The 20510-nt window shown below is 43.1% G+C and overlaps 1 protein-coding gene across 8 annotated transcripts in view; it reads left to right on the forward strand.

The window, feature by feature from the left end:
- Positions 1 to 20510, forward strand: part of ZMIZ2 (zinc finger MIZ-type containing 2) — a 233846-nt gene that overhangs the window by 181166 nt on the left and 32170 nt on the right. For all 8 annotated transcript variants that reach the window (XM_069214275.1, XM_069214283.1, XM_069214277.1 and 5 more), the window contains 3 exons: positions 8621 to 8726; positions 19589 to 19746; positions 19907 to 19974. In XM_069214275.1, coding sequence (XP_069070376.1) covers positions 8621 to 8726; positions 19589 to 19746; positions 19907 to 19974 — 332 coding nt within the window. The remainder of the gene's footprint in view (positions 1 to 8620; positions 8727 to 19588; positions 19747 to 19906; positions 19975 to 20510) is intronic.

The raw sequence follows: 20510 nt of genomic DNA on the forward strand, positions 1-20510 counted from the left end.
CTGTCACTGGCCTTTTCAGAGATGACGTGGACAGGCTGGAAGTGCTGAATCAACCCACAGGGGAATCAGACATAGAAATCCTCGCGGGGGATGCGGAGAAGAATGCGGCAGTAGAACGTCAGGAAAAAACATGAGGTGGTAAAAAGACCACTGAAACCCTCCGAGACCATTGTCACTGAAAAAAAGTACCGGAAGGCAGCCCCAACGCCCAAGGCGAACGAAGGTTAGCCACAAACAAGAGGCCCACGCATCCCAACATATGGAGACTGATGAAGGCAGACCCTCAAAGCACACAAACCCCACCACAGCTCGAGAGTCTTCAAAAGAGACCCCGATGCCTTAAGAGGAGAAACAAAACACTTTGAAAAAGGGGACATCCTTGACGCAGGACTCCGAAAAGGCCTTAGAGGTAGAAAAGAAAAGGCGAAGGCCGAAATGTTAGCGCTTCTTCAGCGCAAGAAGTTTGATGAGGTATTGAAGGAACTCAATTCCAGGCAAGCACTCCACGATCAGACGTTGAAGAGGAGGAGGCTGCCTTTGAAGCCTCTACAACAACAGAGCCACATGAAGAGACTGAGGAAGATTTCTGTGATCTCGAAGGGGAGTAAGCAATGGGAGATTTAGAAGAAGATAAGCATGACCTTGAAATAGAGAGCCCAAAAGAGATCATCAACAACTACCCCTCAAGACTTTCGCCCCCCCCTCCCCCCAATGGCATTACTTTCTGCAATGGCCTCATCAAACAAGCTGCCAAAACTTATGGTGTACTCTTGGAAGAGGAGGAGAAAGGAGACTCCTGCTTTCTCCTAGAAACCCATATGCCAATAAGTAAGGGGAATCTATCTTTTTATGCTGCCTAGCGAACAGGACCAGGGCAAGGAAGCTTTCAAAGAGCCAGCATCAAGTAAAGGTGTAACACCAAGGATAGAAAAAAAGTATAAGCCTTCTTCAAAGGACCCCAAATATATCCAGGGAAACACTATAAGGCTCCATCATTGTTACTACCACTAGAAGAAGTAGTGCCCAAACTTCCACAGGCCCTCCACCCGAGAAAGAAGTCAAAATGTTGGACATGGTAGGGAGAAAATTGGATAGGGAAGCTGCCTCACAATGGCATATGGCCAATTCCAGTGCCTTACTCAATAGGTAGACACCAACAATGGGATGAGATCGAGGAACTAATGAAAAAAATTAGAGAGGAAGACCGAAAAAGAGCAACGGCAATTATTCAGGAGGGGGAAAACCTGTCCAACACTTGTTTAAAATCTGCATTGGATGCAGCTGATACAGCTAGCAGACAGATGTGTACAGGCACAACCCTTAGACATATCTGGCTCAGGACAACCACAAACTTAAAGGATGCCTACCTGCACTTACCTATGAATCAAGCACACAAAAAGTACCTCAGATTTGTGCTTGAGAAGGTACACTATCAATTCATAGTATTGCAGTTCGGAATAATGTCTGCATCAAGGGTTTTCACAAAGTGCCTAGCTACAGTCGCAGCCTTCCTGAGAAGAAAGGGAATAAATGTCTATTCTTACCTGGACAACTGGCTAGTGAAGACCAAAACGAAGGAGAAATGTCAGACATTCAAACAGTGATCACAACCCTACAAAAACTGGGTTTCTCCATAAACCACAAACGTTATCACCAGAACTACAGATGGAAAAGATTTTCCTGGGAATAACACTGGATGTGAAAACAGCAAGAGCATACCTATCTCAGAGGAGAGTACAGGCAATCACAGACCAAACTCACCTTTACAATGGGGGACAATCTCGGACAGTGAGGACAGCCATGAAACTGATGACTCTGATGCTGAAGGAGTCTATGTAGAATGGGTGAACATTCAGAAGAGATCAGCATCAAACGACACTGAAGGCTGCAAATGCAAGGTAACACTTCCAGGGAGAGTGCGGGAAGAGCCGAAAACCTCAGACTCCAAACTTCAGAATGTTGAGTGCAAAGAAAATATGCAAAAAGATCCTTGCATTCAAACCGAGGGATACTGTGGCCAGCAAATCCTCTGAACTGGCCTTGACTCTGAAAGACAATCAAGAGGAAACCCACAAGCAAAGCCTTTGGTGCCGAAAAGAAAACTTTGCTTCTCAACTTTGACTACAAGACGCATAACGTCAAAAAGAAGGTGTCTTGATGCCTAAATGGAGGGTTTGATCTTAAGATCTATAGCATTCCCTTCAATCTCTCAAATGACAAGCTTATCAAGGTCGACTAGCTGGAGCTGCTGCAAAACCCTGCACCGGCAGAGGAGCAGGAGGAAGAAACCCTAGAGTAAAAAAAGGAATTTGAGAGCAATATCCACATAGGAAGGATGGCAGTACCTCAGCGCCTGCTTACCAGAGGGAGTAGAAGCCTACCCCTTGAGACCTTCTTCACCTACAGTTTCTCTGTCTGCATTACAATGATAAAGAGGGCCACCAACTTCTGCAGTGTTGAGCACGAGGAATAGTAGACCGAATCCTCCGTGTGTTCGAAACATCTTACTGTCCCAGAGAGACAGTGCCTCTTCTTGCTTATGCTGCCCAATATACAGAACCAGGGAGGGTAGCATTCAAGGATCCAGACACTTTTCTCAGGTTCCTACATACATCATGGGTAGTGTCAGTGCTGATTCAATCGTATAGTCTCCAGTGCATGGAAGAGGTCAAACAACCCTGTGGCAGCGGCCCACCATGCAACAAACTCAGCGAGCGGGTGGAATCAGTGGGCAGAAAGGTGAAGTCCTCTATGAGGGCTCATTGGAGGATCACTAACTCCAGTGTCCTTCAGTACAGCTATGGCCACCAACAGTGGGAGGCGATGGAGGGCCTCATACAGCATCTTCTCGAACAATACCAAAAGAGAGCCAAGAACATCATTTAGGAGGGCAAAGCTATCAACAACACCTATGTACAATCAGCTCTGGAACCTTCGGACACAGTTAGCAGACCGCTCTGCACTGGGACCATGCTCTGTAGGCATGCATAACTTTGAAGGTCTGGCTTTAAGCAGGGAGTACAGTTCACAGTGGTGAATATGCCTTGGCATGCCCTTCACTGGAGGAATCGTCTTTGGATCAGTGGTTGATGATTCCCTTCAAAGAAAGAAAAAAGACAGCGACACCCCCAAGTTTATGGGAGTTCTTCAGTTCAAGCACCCGTCCCCTCCCCAAGGAAAGGGGGATGCAGCTGTAAAAGCAATGCACATCAGGTGTGTGCAGAAAGGTTCATGCACAACTCAGTGGTTTTTTGTTGGAAGAAATGTGCGTCTTGAGTTTCCTGATTCACATGCAACCCTCCCACAGCCACCATAAACTGAGTGGTAGTTGCAATAGAAGAGAGAAATGACATAACGCAAGGGAAGCCACAGCCAAAGAAGATTTCAAGAAAAAAATAATCTTTATATTGCAGCCACACTGTTGGACTTCTACAGAGTTTGACATCAGGATAGGAGTGCTATAGAAAGAAATGGTTGACGATGAAGCCCACTCAAAGAACAGGCAATTCCAGACCCAACCACTTGATAGCGGAATAATGCAAACCATGTGAATCCAGAAACTCTTCAAACTGCAAAACTACTCCTGCATGTAAGTAACCATTTAATTTTGTCTTACTTGTTGAAGTTATGGATGTGATTCTTGCAGCTAGGTGCCTCTCAAAAAAATCAGGGCCTGATTAAGACTTTGGTGGAGGGGATTACTCTGTCCCAAATCTGACAGATATCCCGCCCGCCGTATTGTGAGTTCCATAGGACATAATGGACTCGTAATTTGGCAGGCAGGATATGTGGCACATTTGGGACCGAGTAATCCCCTCCGCCGAAGTCGTAATCAGACCCTCAGCCTCTTCAGGCTTTGGGAGAAATTTGTTACCTCTACTAGGGACTTTCCTCTTGATCTTCTAGCGGCCAAATTATCAGATATTCTGTTTCTTATCTTTTGGCCCAGCAAGAATTTGCAGGCAGCGCATTGAAACAATGTTTGCCTTTTTTATGTTTGCCTGTCTAATCTTCTTCATTCATATTCATGTCACCTGTATGACATTTGTTTCTGCTGAGACCTTTCATTATTCCTCATTGGAAACTTCACTTAGTACTCACATTTCTGATCTGCATGTTATTTGAGCCAATGCACAGTGCTGATTTATGACTCCTCGCCATCAGCTCAGCTTTTCATGTTGAAATCTCTTCTGCGTGCTGTATCAATGAGGTGCAGGCCTGTCAGTGCAACCTCCCTATGTCACTTTCCTTCCTGTCCAATTGGTGCTGAGAATTTGGGCTTCCTTTCTGAAAAATATTTTATCACTCTTCCATCTGGGTCATTTGATGATATTTCCTTCCTTTCTCTCTATCTCTCAAAAGAGGAGAGACTCCACCAGCTTGATCCAAAGATAGCCCCTCATAGCTACATGGAGCATACCAGGGAATGCAGGGAAGACAACCAGCTCTTTGTGGGCTTTGCTGGGACGTAGAAGGGGAAAGCATGCAGAAACAGGCCCTATCTAAGTGGATTGCCCTGTGGATAAAGACAACCTATGCCCTGGCCAAGAAGGGGCAACCTGAGGGCCTATAATCACATTCAACTATAGCCTGAGCAGAGTTCCTATCCTAGTTATCTGCCACGCTGTTACATGTGCATTCACCAACACTACCACCTAAACAATCAGGTCCACAGAGAGGGTCATTTTACCTGCTCTCACTTTTGTTCATTCCTCATACTCTCTACCTTTTGGGGAAGATACATCTTTGGGAATGTATTCAGAAGGTGAGAAATGTGTGGTTAAAAGTATCCATTAGAAGAAGTTACTTGCGTTTGGTAGCCCTCTTTCTCAAGGATAGTCCAACTGCAGATTTCTAGCTCCCACCTTGCTTTTCTTTGAATTCTTGTACCTGTTTAAAAAGATCTCAAGTTAGTTTTGTGCAGTGTCACCTCCAGTTTGTCCGGGCTGATGTGCATCTGAGGGCACAGTGAAGTGCAAAACAATACTGACCCGGACATGCTGGGGTGATGACTATATGCAGCACAAGGCCATCTCTCAGCCCATTCGTGCCACCAGCTGACAAACAGGAACAATTGCTATTGAAAAAAATTTGCATCCTTTCTGGCAATTGGTGTTATTCTGAAGGTGAGTAACCTACAATTGGAGTGTCCACCAGAGAAAGTGTAACCAAAGGTATGTAATTTGTTCATCTCAAGTGTCCTTGACATACTGGCATGTTTGGTCATAGCATGTGCGGTTGTAGATGCACATGCTCTGCCTACACCAGCCATCTAGAGTTAGTATGGACATGTCAACTGTTTTTTCTTTGAAGAGCTAGGAGTTACAAGACCTGTTGTGAATTCTTCCATAGTCCACAACACGTGAAGACATGGGCTCAATTTTTTTTTTTTTGTTTACACCATCTGGTTCAAATGTTTCGAGCACAAGTTCAGGGACAGACACACGTGTAGTGTCTCTTTGTAGCATGAAACGTTTCTGGATTCATATGTGATGCATCTTTCTACCATCTAGTGTTTTGATCTGGAATTGTCTTTTTGTCTCTTTCTGTCCCCTTTTTTTTTATTTTTTTTTAAATGTGGGTATCTTTGAGTAGACAGTTTGGTGCTGTGCCTCTCCTTGTGTGACATGTAGAGGTTTAAGAGATTTAGAGATGTCAGTCATTCCCCATGAGAAGCTGCAACTGAGATCGACTTTCTCACTCTATATCGGGGTCAACTCTGACACCGAGACCCAAAACAGCTCAGCTGGCACTCTTACATCTGAGGTGCTGGAGTTTGGCTATCTCATCCTCTCAGAGGATTGTATACTTCTACTGCACAGAACACATTAACCCACCATGCTTGGATGTTAAGTTGCCAGGTGGAAAAGATTGTTGACTGCTGCATCTACAACCAAATAGACCCCTATAATGTCTTCTTAGCAAATACTATTTGCCACCTCCTACACTTGCAAAAGGTAGGCTTAGCATACACCTCACTACACTTGTGCTTAGTTGCAGTGGGTATGAAAAATAGGAAATAGTCATCCCTCTTCAAAGTCCCTGTAGTGAAGTTCTTCAGGGAAGGGCTCAAGAGAGTGATTCCTCCTACACTGCCTTCTGCCCTCGTGTGCTATCTCAATACAGTCCTCATATAGTGGATGGGTTCACCCTTTGAACCCCCCCTACACACCTAACTTATTGTTTATCATGGAAGGTTGCATTCCTGTTAGCAGTAACATATCTCAGGCATATTCTGTAACTTCAAGCTCTGAAACTCCAGTAACCTTTCCTTCAGCTCCATAGTGAGAGAGTGGTCTTCTGGACCGACGACTGAATTTCAGCTCAATAGTGTCACCTTTCCACATCCATCTGACCAGTGAACGTCTGTCTTCTTTCCACTGACTAAGTAGTGGAAAGGGCCTTAGACTTGCAGGTTGTAGAAGCTAAAAGGACACTCGCATACTATTTAGACTGGATTAAGCAATTTCGTAAAACAAACCATCTATATGTGGCCTCTGCCAAACCCCATTAAGTCCATCCCATCTCTAAACCCAGTGGATTGTGAAGTGCATCCAAATGTGCTATGGTAAGGCAAGCATACTTCCTCTGCCCGCTTGCCTCTGTTTGGTGGGTGGGGGGGAATTGCTTTACTGTCAATGCAGAGCAAGTGTGTCTGGAGCCACACTTCGGACACAAAATGTTTCTTACCCTGTAAGATCTGTTGTAGCATGAATTGTATTTATATATCGCCTACTACCCCTGACGAGACTTTGAAGTGCTATTCAGCGAGTAGCACGCTACTCTGGAGCCCAAAATGGATTAGTGGTGGATTAGTATAAGGAAATGTAAGTTATTAACTCAAGCGGTGGACATGTGTGTCTGTTAGTTGGATTTATATGGGTAAAGGAGGGATAGATACTGGAAGAGTCTAGAAGGGGTTATAAGGAAGATAGTAGTAAAAGGAAGTTTGAGATTAGTCAAAGGAGGACTAGAGGAGGCAAGGGTCTAGAAAGTGTTAATTTGGGAGACCATAGTAGTAAATTAAGGTTTGGCATTAGTCAAAGGAGGGCTAGAGGAGGGAAGAGTATAGACAGGGTTGTAGGGGGGATCATAGTAGTACAATGAAGTTTGAGATGAGTCAGATTGGAGGTAGAGGCTATTTTGCGAGAGAGATAGGAGGAGCAATGGAGTAGTGCATTGTAGAGAGCTGAGCGCTTTAATCTTACTACAGTAGGAGTAAAGTAATAAATATATAGAACTACATAGAAATGAATACATGTATATGGAAAATAATGGAGATAAAAAGTTGTAGTATATATAGTCCCATGTGTGCATGTATGGATAAATAGTTAGAAACTCAGATTTTCAAGTGTTGCTGTACATAAAGTTAATTTATTTGTGTGTTTGTATCATTCTTTTTTTGAAGAGGGGGGTTTATGCATTTTTTGTTTTTTATATTTATTTTACTTGATATTTTCCCTAATATTTTATTAGTCAAGCACATCTAGATACAATTGTTATGATTATATTTACACATTATGATAGATAAAATAAAAGAGGCCCATAAGCATCTAATCAAATAACTTATATAACGTATCACACATTGTAATAGCTAAATAATAAAGCCGAGATCGATAAGCACATAATCAAATGACTTGTATGTAAGCTATGCAATGACCTATGTACATGTTAGTCATAAATAATATATATGTTAACCATAAGTAATGTTTACATTTTTTAAGCAGACCTATATGAATACTTGCATACATGTGAAGTGCTGTATATTCCCATGTGCCTTCCTACCTCTTCTAAGCCTACAATGTTCAAAGATGTTTCTTTTTTCCATCTATCATACATATAATAATGCACAGTATACTTGTCTTCGACTCTACATTCCACTACTCACCCACTGGATGGAAAGCCATCTTAGGTGGACCCTGTGTGCCTGTGAATTGTAGACTATGGTAGTAGTCACAACAGCTCTTGCAACTTATTTTTGTTCAAATAATTTAGTCATCATGTCCAAGCCCAAACTAGATAGCAAGAGTATGCCTAGCATTGAATCTACAGTACCACACGCTGCAAACAGACGCCTGCAGTGTAAGTAACATTTTCCTTCTTCTATTCCTTAGAGCTCTTCCACTTATATGGGTATCTTCATTAAATTCATAAATAATCCCCTCTCTTTTCTACAGTCCTGGGATTTTGGAGGTCCTTTGTCAGTCCTAAAGTAAATCCACAATTTTCTTTAATTTAAGACTGAATGCCTATAGGAAGAATCTTATTTTTTAATTTAAAATAGGCAAAACTGAAAAAGGATTTTGAGCAGTAAGGCTGCTGACAAAGCTTTACTCCATTTTTAATTTTCTAATTTTATTCTTTAAAAAAAAAAACGTAATAAAAGGTGAACCAAATGTTGTGTTTACATAGACATTGTTTTCTGCTTAAATTGTGTATGCCTTTTTAAACTCCATAATGTACCCTACACACCTGTCTGAGATTCCATTCATTGTTGGTAAATGTAATGAAGGCGCTTCCGAATGGGAACTGTTACAGGCTGGAAGTGCTCTTTAATGTTATTCTATGTAAACACTTGGTCTGCTGTTCGTGTGCTGAATACACTCCCCCTTTCTTGCAGTCTCATCTCTTCGTGCTACAGCTGGTACACAGACCATCCGTGCGCTCTGTCCTCCAAGGGTTAATTAAGAAGCGCCTTCTGCCTGCCGAGCATTGCATTACCAAAAGTAAGTCGAGGCAGCATTGAACTTGTTGCGTTAGTGGTCTCATTCTTTAACACTTCGGGCGAAAAGCTGGGAAAAAGGGCATGAGCAGGTTTTCTTTAAGCGATCACACTGGATGGACCTGGAGAAACGGTATACCGGTGCTCCACCCGCACCTCACACAGTCGTTATGTGACCCACCGCTCATTAGCAGTACTCTGATCTGTCTCCTTATAGCACTGGTACACCTTTTACTTTTGTCATAACGCCGGAGAGTTCCTAGGCTTTATTATACCACTGACCTGGATTGGGAACGGTATTTACAGCCTGGCATCTCTCAAGGAACCAGACGCCAGATTGCAACATAAGTTCACAACATCTGCAGTGTGATGTCACAATATGGAGCTGACCTTGTGCTGCATATGCCATCCGGAATCTGATATTTGAAAAGAGTATCTCTTCAGAACCTGGTTTCTGACTTGGGTCAGTGTAGTGATCTAGCTTCACCTTGTCAAATGACTTCCGTAACCTGATATCTAGTTCTTAATGTGATGTTGCAGAGTGGCTCCTAGGGTGATCTAGAGTTCTGGATTCCATTTACTGAACTGCAAAGTAACAGATTTGTTGATCTCTCCTCTTTAATTAGCTTCCAGTATCTCGCATCACTGTATCTGAAGACACAAGAGCAGCTGTTAATTTACTGTTCGTAAACTACCTATACTCCCACTGCTTGGTTCCACAGTACATCTGAAATGCCCCATGCTCACACATTGTTGCCCAAAATTGAAGCATTATTTACTTTCAAGACTTTTACGAACCTATGTGTTAGGTGGCATAATGGTGCTCAGCCAGTGAATTTAGAAGAATTTGCAATTGCAAAACTATTCTTACAAGTAAGTAAGTAGTTTATTTCTAACCTCTGTCCAACAGAACTATTTATTTTCAATCCCCATCACCTTGATCTCTTTACTGCCTACTAATGGCTCTCCCTCTGCCTTCTGTACCTCAGAGCTCTTATTCACTATAATGGAGGTCATCTATTTTCCGGTGTGCTCTGCTCAGACTGCTTTATCCTTCCTGTTGTTTTTTCTACATATTCTTTCCCCTTCGCATACATTTATTTAACAGGGATTAATTCCACCATATCCCACATCTCGCGCCTCAGTGGACTATTGGATCGACTCAAACCTATGGTTGACCTTCTGGCTACAGATATGAATCCCAGCTGATCTACTCAATGTTTCATTTCTTAGAGGACAATAAAATAACACTGTGCTGGGTAACAATATGTGCCTGTTATTCAGCACCAATATGCCCAATGTGCTTTATAAATACACATTTTATAATACTGCATTAGCTAAAAAAAAAAAAAGCTCAAACTTACTAAGATCAAAAGTACTTTAATAACTGGTAAACTTGTCTTCTGCATTGGGCAACTAATGCGGCTTTGCCTTACTGTCCACTCCAACAGGATCATTATTCATCACAAGAGCACTGTCACCCATACAAATATGACTCTATATACACACCAAGCAGGCTAGCTGTTCGTCAGTCAAATATAATGAAATTAATGTCTGGACAACAACCTTTTATAGCTCAGCTTTGTGCACATCATGTCTCAGATCTCACTCGTTTGCTGTACCACTGAGAAAGTTCTTTCCACTCACCAGGCAGCACCTTTTCAAAGTTTAGTTTAAAAAAACAACTGCTTAGACTCTTCTGGAATTCAAGCTCTGAGGCACCTCCTCCCATATATGTACCTTGAGCTCTCAAGCCCGCCTACTAATTCTTAAAAACCTAGACCGCTTGCTGTCGCCTATTTCTGCCACCCATGACTCTTGTATACTTATGTACAAGAACGCCCCTGTATCTTGTAAATAGGTTATACATTTTGTGTATTGTTCTGCCAAAGTTTCACATTTCACAGCTTCAATGTCCTAATCTAATTTCTAAAACTCAACTCCCAGACAGTTGTTTAATCATAAGTGGATTCCGTCTAATGAGTCCACATTAGGTTGTAAGCGTTCTGAACCCTCACAGTTTGACCTTAGTTCTTGAAGTCTTGTCACATGTTTAGGTAGAACTGCACTGTGGTTCATGAAAGCAGAATAGCCCTGCTTTTGTTGGTATCAAATACGACATAGTAGTGTAGAAGAGAGAGCAGTGTGTGAAAAGCCAAATGCAGGATGCTACATTTTCCTGCTGTTCCAATGGGGGCTGGATATCTCCCATGGTCTGGAAAGATGCACATTTCTGGGCCTCAGTTGCCCTCAAATACAGACATGTTCAGGCTCACAGTAAACAAAAATCAATTCCACTTCATGGCCCTCAATATGGGCTGAATTCTCAGAGATCCTTCTCCAGTTGAATGGCAGAAATATGGTCCTACGTTGGAGGGGAAAAAAAAGTAAGGGATGTTTATCAACCCATAATGTGGCCAGGAGCTTGCTAAAAAGCCAACAGAAATGATCTTGGCCTGCAAATGTACAAAATCTAGGTCGACACTTAGTGAATTTTAAGTATTCAACATCTTTGTGCCTAGAATTCACTGCTTAAGTGTTGGTGAACACAACCTGGTTGAAAGCGTCTTCCAGAAGAGAATGTTCTTTATTCTAGAGAATATTTTGTTTAAAGCTTCATACAATGCCATATCTTCTCCTGCCTTACATCTCAGTGGCCTCCTGTATATTCATCATACAGAATACAAAAATTTTTGAGACCTCTGCAGCGGTGCATAGAGGACCAGTGGAATCTGTGCAGAGGAAACGTGATAAACACAAATTTAACATTCTAGGTGGCTACTTCAGAATCTTCTTGATGGTTGACAAAGGAGAATAACTTCGCTTTACGTTGAATTGTCTGCATCCCTTCTATGCACTCTTGCATCTGAGACATTTCTGTTCATAGAGATTAATTTGAAACATAACGGTGAATAAGGAATAGAAAAAATGAATTTGTTGAGTCTGATGCAAGAAAGAGTGAACAGCTGAATCTGGATTAAGGTCAGTGTTCCAGATCAGCCACCACTTCTGTTCCCAGTTATTGAGGTGAATGTCTTTCTGGTAGGCTTAGCACACCAGCTGGTTCCCAGAAGAGTTAGTATGACTTAATCATACTGAAAATTGGGGTGATGTCTCTTGCTTTTAGACTCTTTCAGCCAGCATGTGAATATAACTCACGTTTGATCCAAACTGACGACACAACATTGTATTACCAGACTAAGGAAAGAGAAAACAGACACTGAGATCCTCTGAAAGGAAATTAATGTCCTATTGATTTTGCTCTATGACTTTAATCTCTCCATCATAGCGATCTTCATGCTCAAAGTACATACTGAGCCAACAAACACTCACACTGAACTGACACAGAAAGTAGTGAACAGGTAATCTGCAGAGGCATTTTAACAGGTTTACCATCACTGGAAACAAACCTCTGAGATATTTTCTTAACAACGAGACAAAAAACACAATAACAAAACTTCATTAATGGGTACCTGGGGGGTCTGATTAAAGTGGAATAAGAATTCATTAACGGTCACAGGGGGTTTGATTTGAAGTGGAATGATTTTTTGATGGTCAAATCAGACTTAATTCTGCACTTTTGGTTAACCCAACCCATGTCAAAGTGATAATCGATAACCTCGACGGCAAAGTCTAAGGTGATCTTAATTGCTGTGAGTGAGCTCGACTTGCCCATTTCACCCAGAGACTTTAGCATGGGTGTCGATCCACTTTTTTGACCTTGTTTCAAAAAGACTAAAGTAAAGTTAAGTACTTGACTGCATTTTGAAAACTTCACAGCCATAATTTGACAAAGTTCACCATTTCCATGGAAACAGTTTCTGAGGCGACCCTGAACTACCATTCAGTTCACTGGAGTTTGATCATATTGTTTGCACAGTATTTCACCCTGACCCATTACAAAAGAGAATAGATGTGTACCGCCAAAATTACTACATTGTATATTTTTTGTCTGACATTTTGGCTGTTGGCTGCATATCAAGGAACTGTATAGATTGTCATGAAAGACTTGGTGAATCGGAAAGTTTCCCAAATTGTTCAATGTCTTAAAAAATCTAGCACTGCAAAACATGTTCTCTCTGCCACTCATGGTGTGTTATTTTTTTATTTTTGCTGCTCCTTTTTTACTCGTGTTACTTATGTATGAGTACAAACAGAATTTTTCATTGAAGGATAAGCACCCTGCCATCAAGCTGCCCCCGCCTAAACATGCAAAATGTGCATGTAAAAGAAGGTGGCAGAGGAATGACAGCATCTGTATCTGAAAAAGGGGCATATAATGTCTATGCCGCTAATCCAGGTAAAGCTCCCTTCCTGCCTTACAGGCCCTGCTCTCTTATGGGATAGCTGAAGCTCGAAACTCACAAGCAGTTATCCAAATGAGGTCTCTAACCTATCTTTGCAAATCTATTAATTTCTCATTAAGGTTTCTGCTTTTTTAAAGTCTGTTTAAAAGTTGGGTGTTTTTTTTTGGGTGTTTTTTTAACACTGTTTTTGTAAAAGCAGAAGAACCGTCCTCTTCAATAAGTGTGGAGAGCTAAGTGGTGCGAGCGTTTGTTCAAGGTATAAAATGTTCCATGATGCCATTTATAAACTCAACATCTTTGTTCATGAAGTCATTAAGATTTTCATGCTGGAGAACTAGGATTAAAAAACAAATGGCTTTTCTTCCAGGAACAGTAGTGTAGCTTGGTGTCTGGTCCCTGGAATGATAGCACAATCTAGGGTCCCTGCATTGATGTCAGTCGCTGGGCTTTCGGGTTCCAGACTAACCATTCCTGGAACCTACAGTCCACAATTCAGAAGCAAGAGTTTAGCAGCATGAATCCTTTTCTGGATCCACATGCTGTGCATTATACTGCCCTCTAGTCGTTGGGTCCGGAATTGTCTTCCTTTTCTTTTCTTTTTTTTTTTCTCTGCTCTTTCTCTGCGTTCCCTGTGTGACATCAGACGGTGCCCTAGAAGTTCCTCTGCATGGTAGCCATCTTCAGATTCTCTTTTCCGCTGTTTGGCCTGGAAGCAAAAGGATGAGCTCTGAAGTTTTTTAGGAACAACGCCAAAAAGGTTTTCAGAAAAAAATCATGGAATGATAGACAGAAGGTGACCGATGGAGAGAAGGGAACCGTTGCTCAGGCACCCTGCTGAGGAACCTCACTGGAATTTGAATGTCACTGAAGAATGAAACAAGGTAGGGGTTGTGGAAAGCACCCTCTTTAAATTCTGCCTGAACTGACACCATAAAGTCGCACAGCATGACCCGCGAGAAGTTTGTAACTGTGTGCTGAGGGACCACGGGGTCGAGAACTGAGAGTCCTGCGCCGCATTCATGCCTAAGACTGTCAGGGTGCATTGAAAGCAGAGAGGAACACCACGTAGCAATATACAGCCCAAAACCACAGGCACTTTTGAAGGATCTCAGCCTTTACAGTGGTGATGAGAAGCAGGTCGGTGGATTGAATATAGAAATCCTTGGGGGGAGGAGGTGGAGTTAAGGAAGGGGGGAGGCAGCCGCAAAGAAAGCGATAAAGGATGTCAAAAAGAGACCCAAAAAGGTGAAAAGTCCACCGAAAACCTCAGAATCCAAGATCCCTGAGAAAGTCGCACAAGGCAGCCTGACATCCAAGAAAACGATTGAGGGTCGGCCATGAACAAATGAAGCCCATGGATCCCAGACCAGGGATACTAATAAATGCAGAGCTTCGAAATAGACAAAAACAACCACAACAGAAGAAACCCAGAAACTGTTGGAAGAACTGCCTACTCTGAAAAAGAGACCATCTCCTACACAGCACATCGAAAAGGCCTTAGAGGTGGGGGAGGAAGAGACTGAGATTAGAGGCAGAAATGGGGGCAAGAAGGCGATGTACTAAGGGAATTCAGGATTCCATGTAAGTCCTCCACGACCACAGAAGTCGAAGGGGAAGAGGCTGCTTTAGAGGCCCCGGCTACATCAGAGCCCCACAAAGAGGAGGCGGAATTGTACGACCCTGACGGGGAAGAGGCAACAGGGCTTTGAGGATGAATGGAATGACCTCAACACTGAGAGCCCAGAAGCAGTCGACAACTACCCCTCGAGACCATCACCCCCTGACAACATTACACTTTACAATAGCGTGATAAAGAGGGCAGCTGAAAGGTATGGAGTGTCTCTAGAGGAAGAGAAGAGTCCTGCGTTTTCTCCTAGAAACTCATGTCATCAAGCAAGGGAAATCTGTTTCTCCCAATGCTACCTAGCATACTGGACCAGGGCATAGAGGCCTTCAAATAACCTGCTTCAACAAAAGGTGTGAGGCCAATGGTAGAAAAGAAGTATAAACTTTGCTTTCTTCAAAGGGCCCCAGATGCATCCAAGGGGTACACAGTGGAAGACTCTATCATTGTCACTACTGCCAGAAGGAGTAATGCACACTCCTCCATAGGTCCTCCTGAGAAAGAAAGCAAGAGGCTGACATGGTAGGGAGGAAGATGGAAGGAGAGGCTGCAACGCAATGTCGCATAGCAAACTCCATTGCTCAGATATGGCCACCAAGAGTGGATTGAGGTGCAAATGAAGAAGCACCCAGAGGATAAGTAAAGAGTCAAAGCAATCCTTCAGGAAGGTAAGACTATCAATAGCACTTGTCTGAAAGTAGCACTGGATGCCGCCGATACAGCAAGCAGACAATTGTGTACGAGCACAACTCTTAGGAGGCATGCTTGGCTCAGGATCTCGGCTTCAAGCAAGAAGTTCAGGCCTCCATTATAAACAAAACTTTCACTGGAAATGCTTTGTTTGGTCGGGAGGTAGACAAGTCCTTACAAAAAATTAAAACGAACAATGAGGCAGCAAAAGCAATGGGCACTTCTCAATACAGAGGCACCTTCAGAAGGGGAGGAAATACGCCCAAAAGGCCCACAGGATGGGAATCGTTTGCAGCAACAGCAGGCCCAAGGCGGTACACACCAGACTTAACAACAAGCCGGATACAAACAGTGGCCTCATCCTGCAAGGCACCTCCTTCGTGGTAGAGGGAGAGCTAAGGGGCAAACCTCCAGATAAGGAGCAAACTCAAAAGACTCAGAAATAGCCTCAAGCCCACATACAAGAACAGTAGTAGCCAGAATAGCGCAACAGCCACAAGAATGGGCAAAGATCACCACAGACAATTGGGTTTTAAAAGTGGTACACCACGGCTACTGTATAGAACTCACAAACCCTCCACCACCAAAGAAGAAAAAGTATCAGGAAACAGAACTGGTACAACTAAGGAAGAAAGTAAGTAAAAACTCCTGCAGGAATATGCAATAGAAAGGGTGCCAACAAAGGAGTTGAATAAGGGAAAATAATCACCCTACTTCCTGGTGCCACAACAAGACCTTACGCTAAGGCCAATCCTGGACCTCCGATTTATAAACATATTCATTCGCACACAACACTTCAAAATGACAACACTACCAGAGGTATTCCCACTTCTACAAAAAGGGACTACATAGCAACCATAGACTTAAAGGATGCCTATTTACACATATGCATAAATCAGGCACACAAATAGTTCCTTGGGCTCGTGCTCGTGCTCGAGAAGGTACACTATCAATTCACAGTCTTACCATTTGGCATAAAGTCTGCACCAAGGGTTTTTACAAAATGCCTGGCAATAGTTGCAGCATTCCAAAGAAGAAAGGGGATTCACATCTACCCCTACCTAGATGACTGTCTAGTAAAAGCAAATACAAAGGAGGAATGTTGAAGGGACATTCACAGTTATCGCAGCTCTACCAAAGTTGGGGTTTTCCACAAACCACAAGAAATCATCCCTACAACTGCAAACTGAAAAGTTTTTCCTAGGGGCAAGACCTGGATGGGAAGAAAGCACAAGCGAACCCTACTCAGAAGAAAGTACAGGCAGTCATAAAGTTAACTCGCCTTTACCAGAGGGGGCAGTCTCTGACAGTGAGGACAGTCCTAAAACTAATGGGCATGATGGCATCTTGCATCCCCCTCATAACCCATGCAAGACTCCACATGCTCACGTTCCAAGAAGGGCTATGCAACAATTGGTCACAAGCCACCAGGAGACACCTATTTACACATGCACACACATGGTACCTTTAGTGATCTAGTGGTTGTAACTGCAAGAGTACAGAAGGAGGTACAAAGGTGGGCATCCAAAGACATAACTGGGGGAGACCTTTCAAGACTACTCCATCAGTGACCATTACAACAGACTCGTCTAACAAGGGATGGGGAGCACACACAGGCAACTTGAGAATTCAGGGCCAGTAGAACAGCATAGATTCAATAAAGCCCATGAACTTCCTAGAGATGAATACAGTATTATTAGCCCTGAAATAATTTCAAACACAAGTAACAGGGAAACTGCACTGATAAGACAATACAACAATGACTTTGTGCTGCTTCCCCCCACCCCCAAACTAGCCCAAGGGATATGGAACTGGCCGATACCACAAGGTATCAACTTACAGACAGCCCACCTGCCAGGGAAGGACAACATCGAGACAGACAGACTGAGCAAACAGTAAAGCAGCTCACATGAATGAGACCTAAAGCAAGAAAGATCTTCAGGATATGAGGCAACAATCAACCTGGTTGTGTCAGCAGAAATCAGAAGATTCCAGCTCTTCGTCTCCAAGTTTCCACACCCCCAATCAGAAGTGAATTCCCTGTTGCTAAACTGGTCAGGGAGATTTGCCTATGCCTTATACAAAGGGTACTAGAGAAGACCAGACAACCAGGGATGAATCTCATTCTAATAGGCCCAGAGTAGGCTAGGCAGACCTAGTACGCAAACCTACTCGAACTGTCCAAGTACAAATGATCAACATCAAGGTGGAACGGGGATATACTCACAGTGCATATGGGGCAAGTGTTCCACCCAGAACTAGCAACACTCAGTCTGTCAGCCTGGCGCCTGAATACATAGAATTCGGGCACCTAAACTTGCTGCCTAGAACCATGAAAATACTGAAAGAGGCTAGAAAGCTGAGAACAAGACAATGCTAAGCAGCAAAGAGGAAAGGGTGCCTTCTATGATGCACAAAGAACAGTACCCTTGAGTCAATATCCAAACAAGAAACAGTACTAACCTATCTCCCACATCTACTGGACAGTAGGATTATCTACTCATCTTGCAAGATCTACGTGGCAGCAATTGTGTCCTTTATCAGAGGAGCATCATGTAAATGTTTTTTCACATCACCTGTGATAAAAAGGTTCCTTGAGGGCTCCAAAAGAATTTCTCCCCCCAAAGGAAGGCACCAACCCGATGTGGAGCTTAAAATATGGTATTAACACAGCTTATAACAAAAGCATATGAGTCTGTGCACAAAGCAGAGCTCCGTTTTATACTATACTAAAAACTGCCTTCCTGATAACCACATTGCTATAGAGAGTAAGCAAACTTCAAGCGTTAACAATATAGGAACCATATATACAAATTCACAAGGACAAGGTAGTCCTTAGAACAAACCCTTGATTCCTACCAAGGGTGGGGCACAAATTCCACGTCAACCAAAGCCTCTAGTTGCCCGTGTTTTTAGGAATCCAGACACCACTGTAAAGAACATTTCATACTTATGATGTAAGAAGAGCACTAACATACTTCAAGAGACCAAACAGTTTCACAACGGGAACCAACTGTTTGTTTCATATGCCCAATCCGTCAAGGGGTCACCCGTCACAAAAGGAACTATTGCACAATGGATTGTGAAAACAATTCAAACGTGCTACAACTTGGTAGGCAAATGTCTACCTTATCGCCCTAAAGCACACTCCACAAGAAAGAAGGGCACGCAACCCTAGCATTCATGGCAAATGTGCCCATAGATACTATCTGCGCAGCAGCAACATGGGCATCCCCCCTCCCCACACATTCACAAAGCATTATTGTATGGACATACAAATGCATAAGGAAGCTCAGGTGGGAAGGAAAGTATTACAACACCTGTTTGCAAGCTCATCATTTCACCCCAACCAACCCATGGAAGGGGAAACTGCTACATAGTCTAATGCACAGCATGTGAATCCAGAAAAGGATTCATGCTTCAAAACTAAACGGTTACTTACCAGTAGAAGCAGCTTTGCAGCCTAAAGAGTTTTCTAGACTCACATGTGACCCCCTCGACCGCCCCAAAAACCAGAACAAAACAAACAGTTGGGAAAGAGGTCACATGTAAGCATAAACTGTTTTTGGGGGGGGAAAAAAGAGAGGAAAACAGACACCAAGAAAACCGAAAGAAAAAAGAATTTGAAGATGGCTAAGATGCACAGGAACTTCTGAGGCCCCTTCAATCAATCAATCAAAAAAGTTTGTAGAGCGTGCTACTCACCCGTGAGGGTCTCAAGGCGCTGGGGGAGGGATATCGGGGGGGGGGGCAGGGAGGGTCACTGATCGAACAACCATGTCTTGAGGTTCTTTCTGAAGAGCAGGAGGGCTTTGGTTTTGCAAAGGTTGGTGGGGAGGGAGTTCCAGGTTTTGGGGGCGAGGAATGAGAAGGACCTTCTGACATCGCACAGGGGACGGACCAAGCACCAAATAATGGTTGGCGGCACCCAGGGGAAGGGTGGGGTGGGAAAACAGACCATTCCAGACCCAACCACTAGAGGGGGGGGATAATGCACAGCATGTTCTGAATCCAGAAAACTCTTCAGGCTGCAAAACGACTCCTACTGGTAAGTAACAGTTTTGTTACTCATACATATTTGGGAGATGTGAGAAACCATTTGAATATGACAAAATATACAGTGTCCCTAATGAAGCTGAAGGAGGGAAAGAGGAAACTTTCTTCAACAGCATATGCATGCATGGTATTTTGTTTTATTTTTTTAAATATAAATTTCAATTTTTGTCATCTACTTCTTTTTTCCAGTAAAACGCAATTTCACCAATGGGACTATTCCAGGAACTCCAGGACCGAATGGTGAAGATGGGGTGGAGCAGACGGCCATCAAGGTGTCTCTAAAGTGTCCAATCACATTCCGAAGGATACAGCTTCCTGCTCGGGGGCACGATTGTCGCCATATACAAGTTAGTACAGACTCTTTTTTTTTTTTTTGCCTACTCAAGGCACAATTTTCACCTCGTGCATACTAGTAATGACCTTACTGTACTCAGAGGATTTATTTCAAGCTCTGGGGCACAATCACCATTTTCCTGATGAACACCAATTCATTGTGTTTCTCCTCAGTGCTTTGACCTGGAGTCGTATCTACAACTGAACTGTGAACGGGGAACTTGGAGGTGTCCGGTGTGCAAGTAAGTGCAGGAAATTTGGAATTAGAGCAAAGGGACTGATGGGCTGTATGGAAGTGACATGGAGCAGTATTCATTCAGACTTGAGGGACATTTATGAAACTATGTGCAGGCAGGATATAGTGCCCAGGCTTACAATGGTGTTTAAGTTATATGACAACCATGTTCTTGGGTGTAGTGGCCTATGTTGCTTTCCTCTGTGGAAGTACACAATGTGGTAAGGAGCGTTTCGGTGCCTTTTTTTTCCCCCAAGTAAACATGATAGAGGTAGAAGAAACCCATCTCTGGTGGAGGAGACCTGAGCGTATTACAAGCAATCATTAGGAAAGACATCTGATTACTCTTATGTGGGCATATAAGGGGGCATAGGGTGCCAGGGTTGTAAACTAGTAATAATTATAGCGGAAACGTTTTTTTTTTTTTGTTTTTTGTTTTGCTGTTGAGGTGGTTGTAAGCATGGCTATGGGGAGGCCACACGTAGAGACACTGGTATGCTGTGTGAGCTGGATATAAAAGTGGAGGGCGTGACTTTGCTGGCG

The sequence above is a fragment of the Pleurodeles waltl genome, chromosome 11, assembly GCF_031143425.1.
Source record: "Pleurodeles waltl isolate 20211129_DDA chromosome 11, aPleWal1.hap1.20221129, whole genome shotgun sequence".
In the NCBI taxonomy this organism is placed as follows: domain Eukaryota; kingdom Metazoa; phylum Chordata; class Amphibia; order Caudata; family Salamandridae; genus Pleurodeles; species Pleurodeles waltl.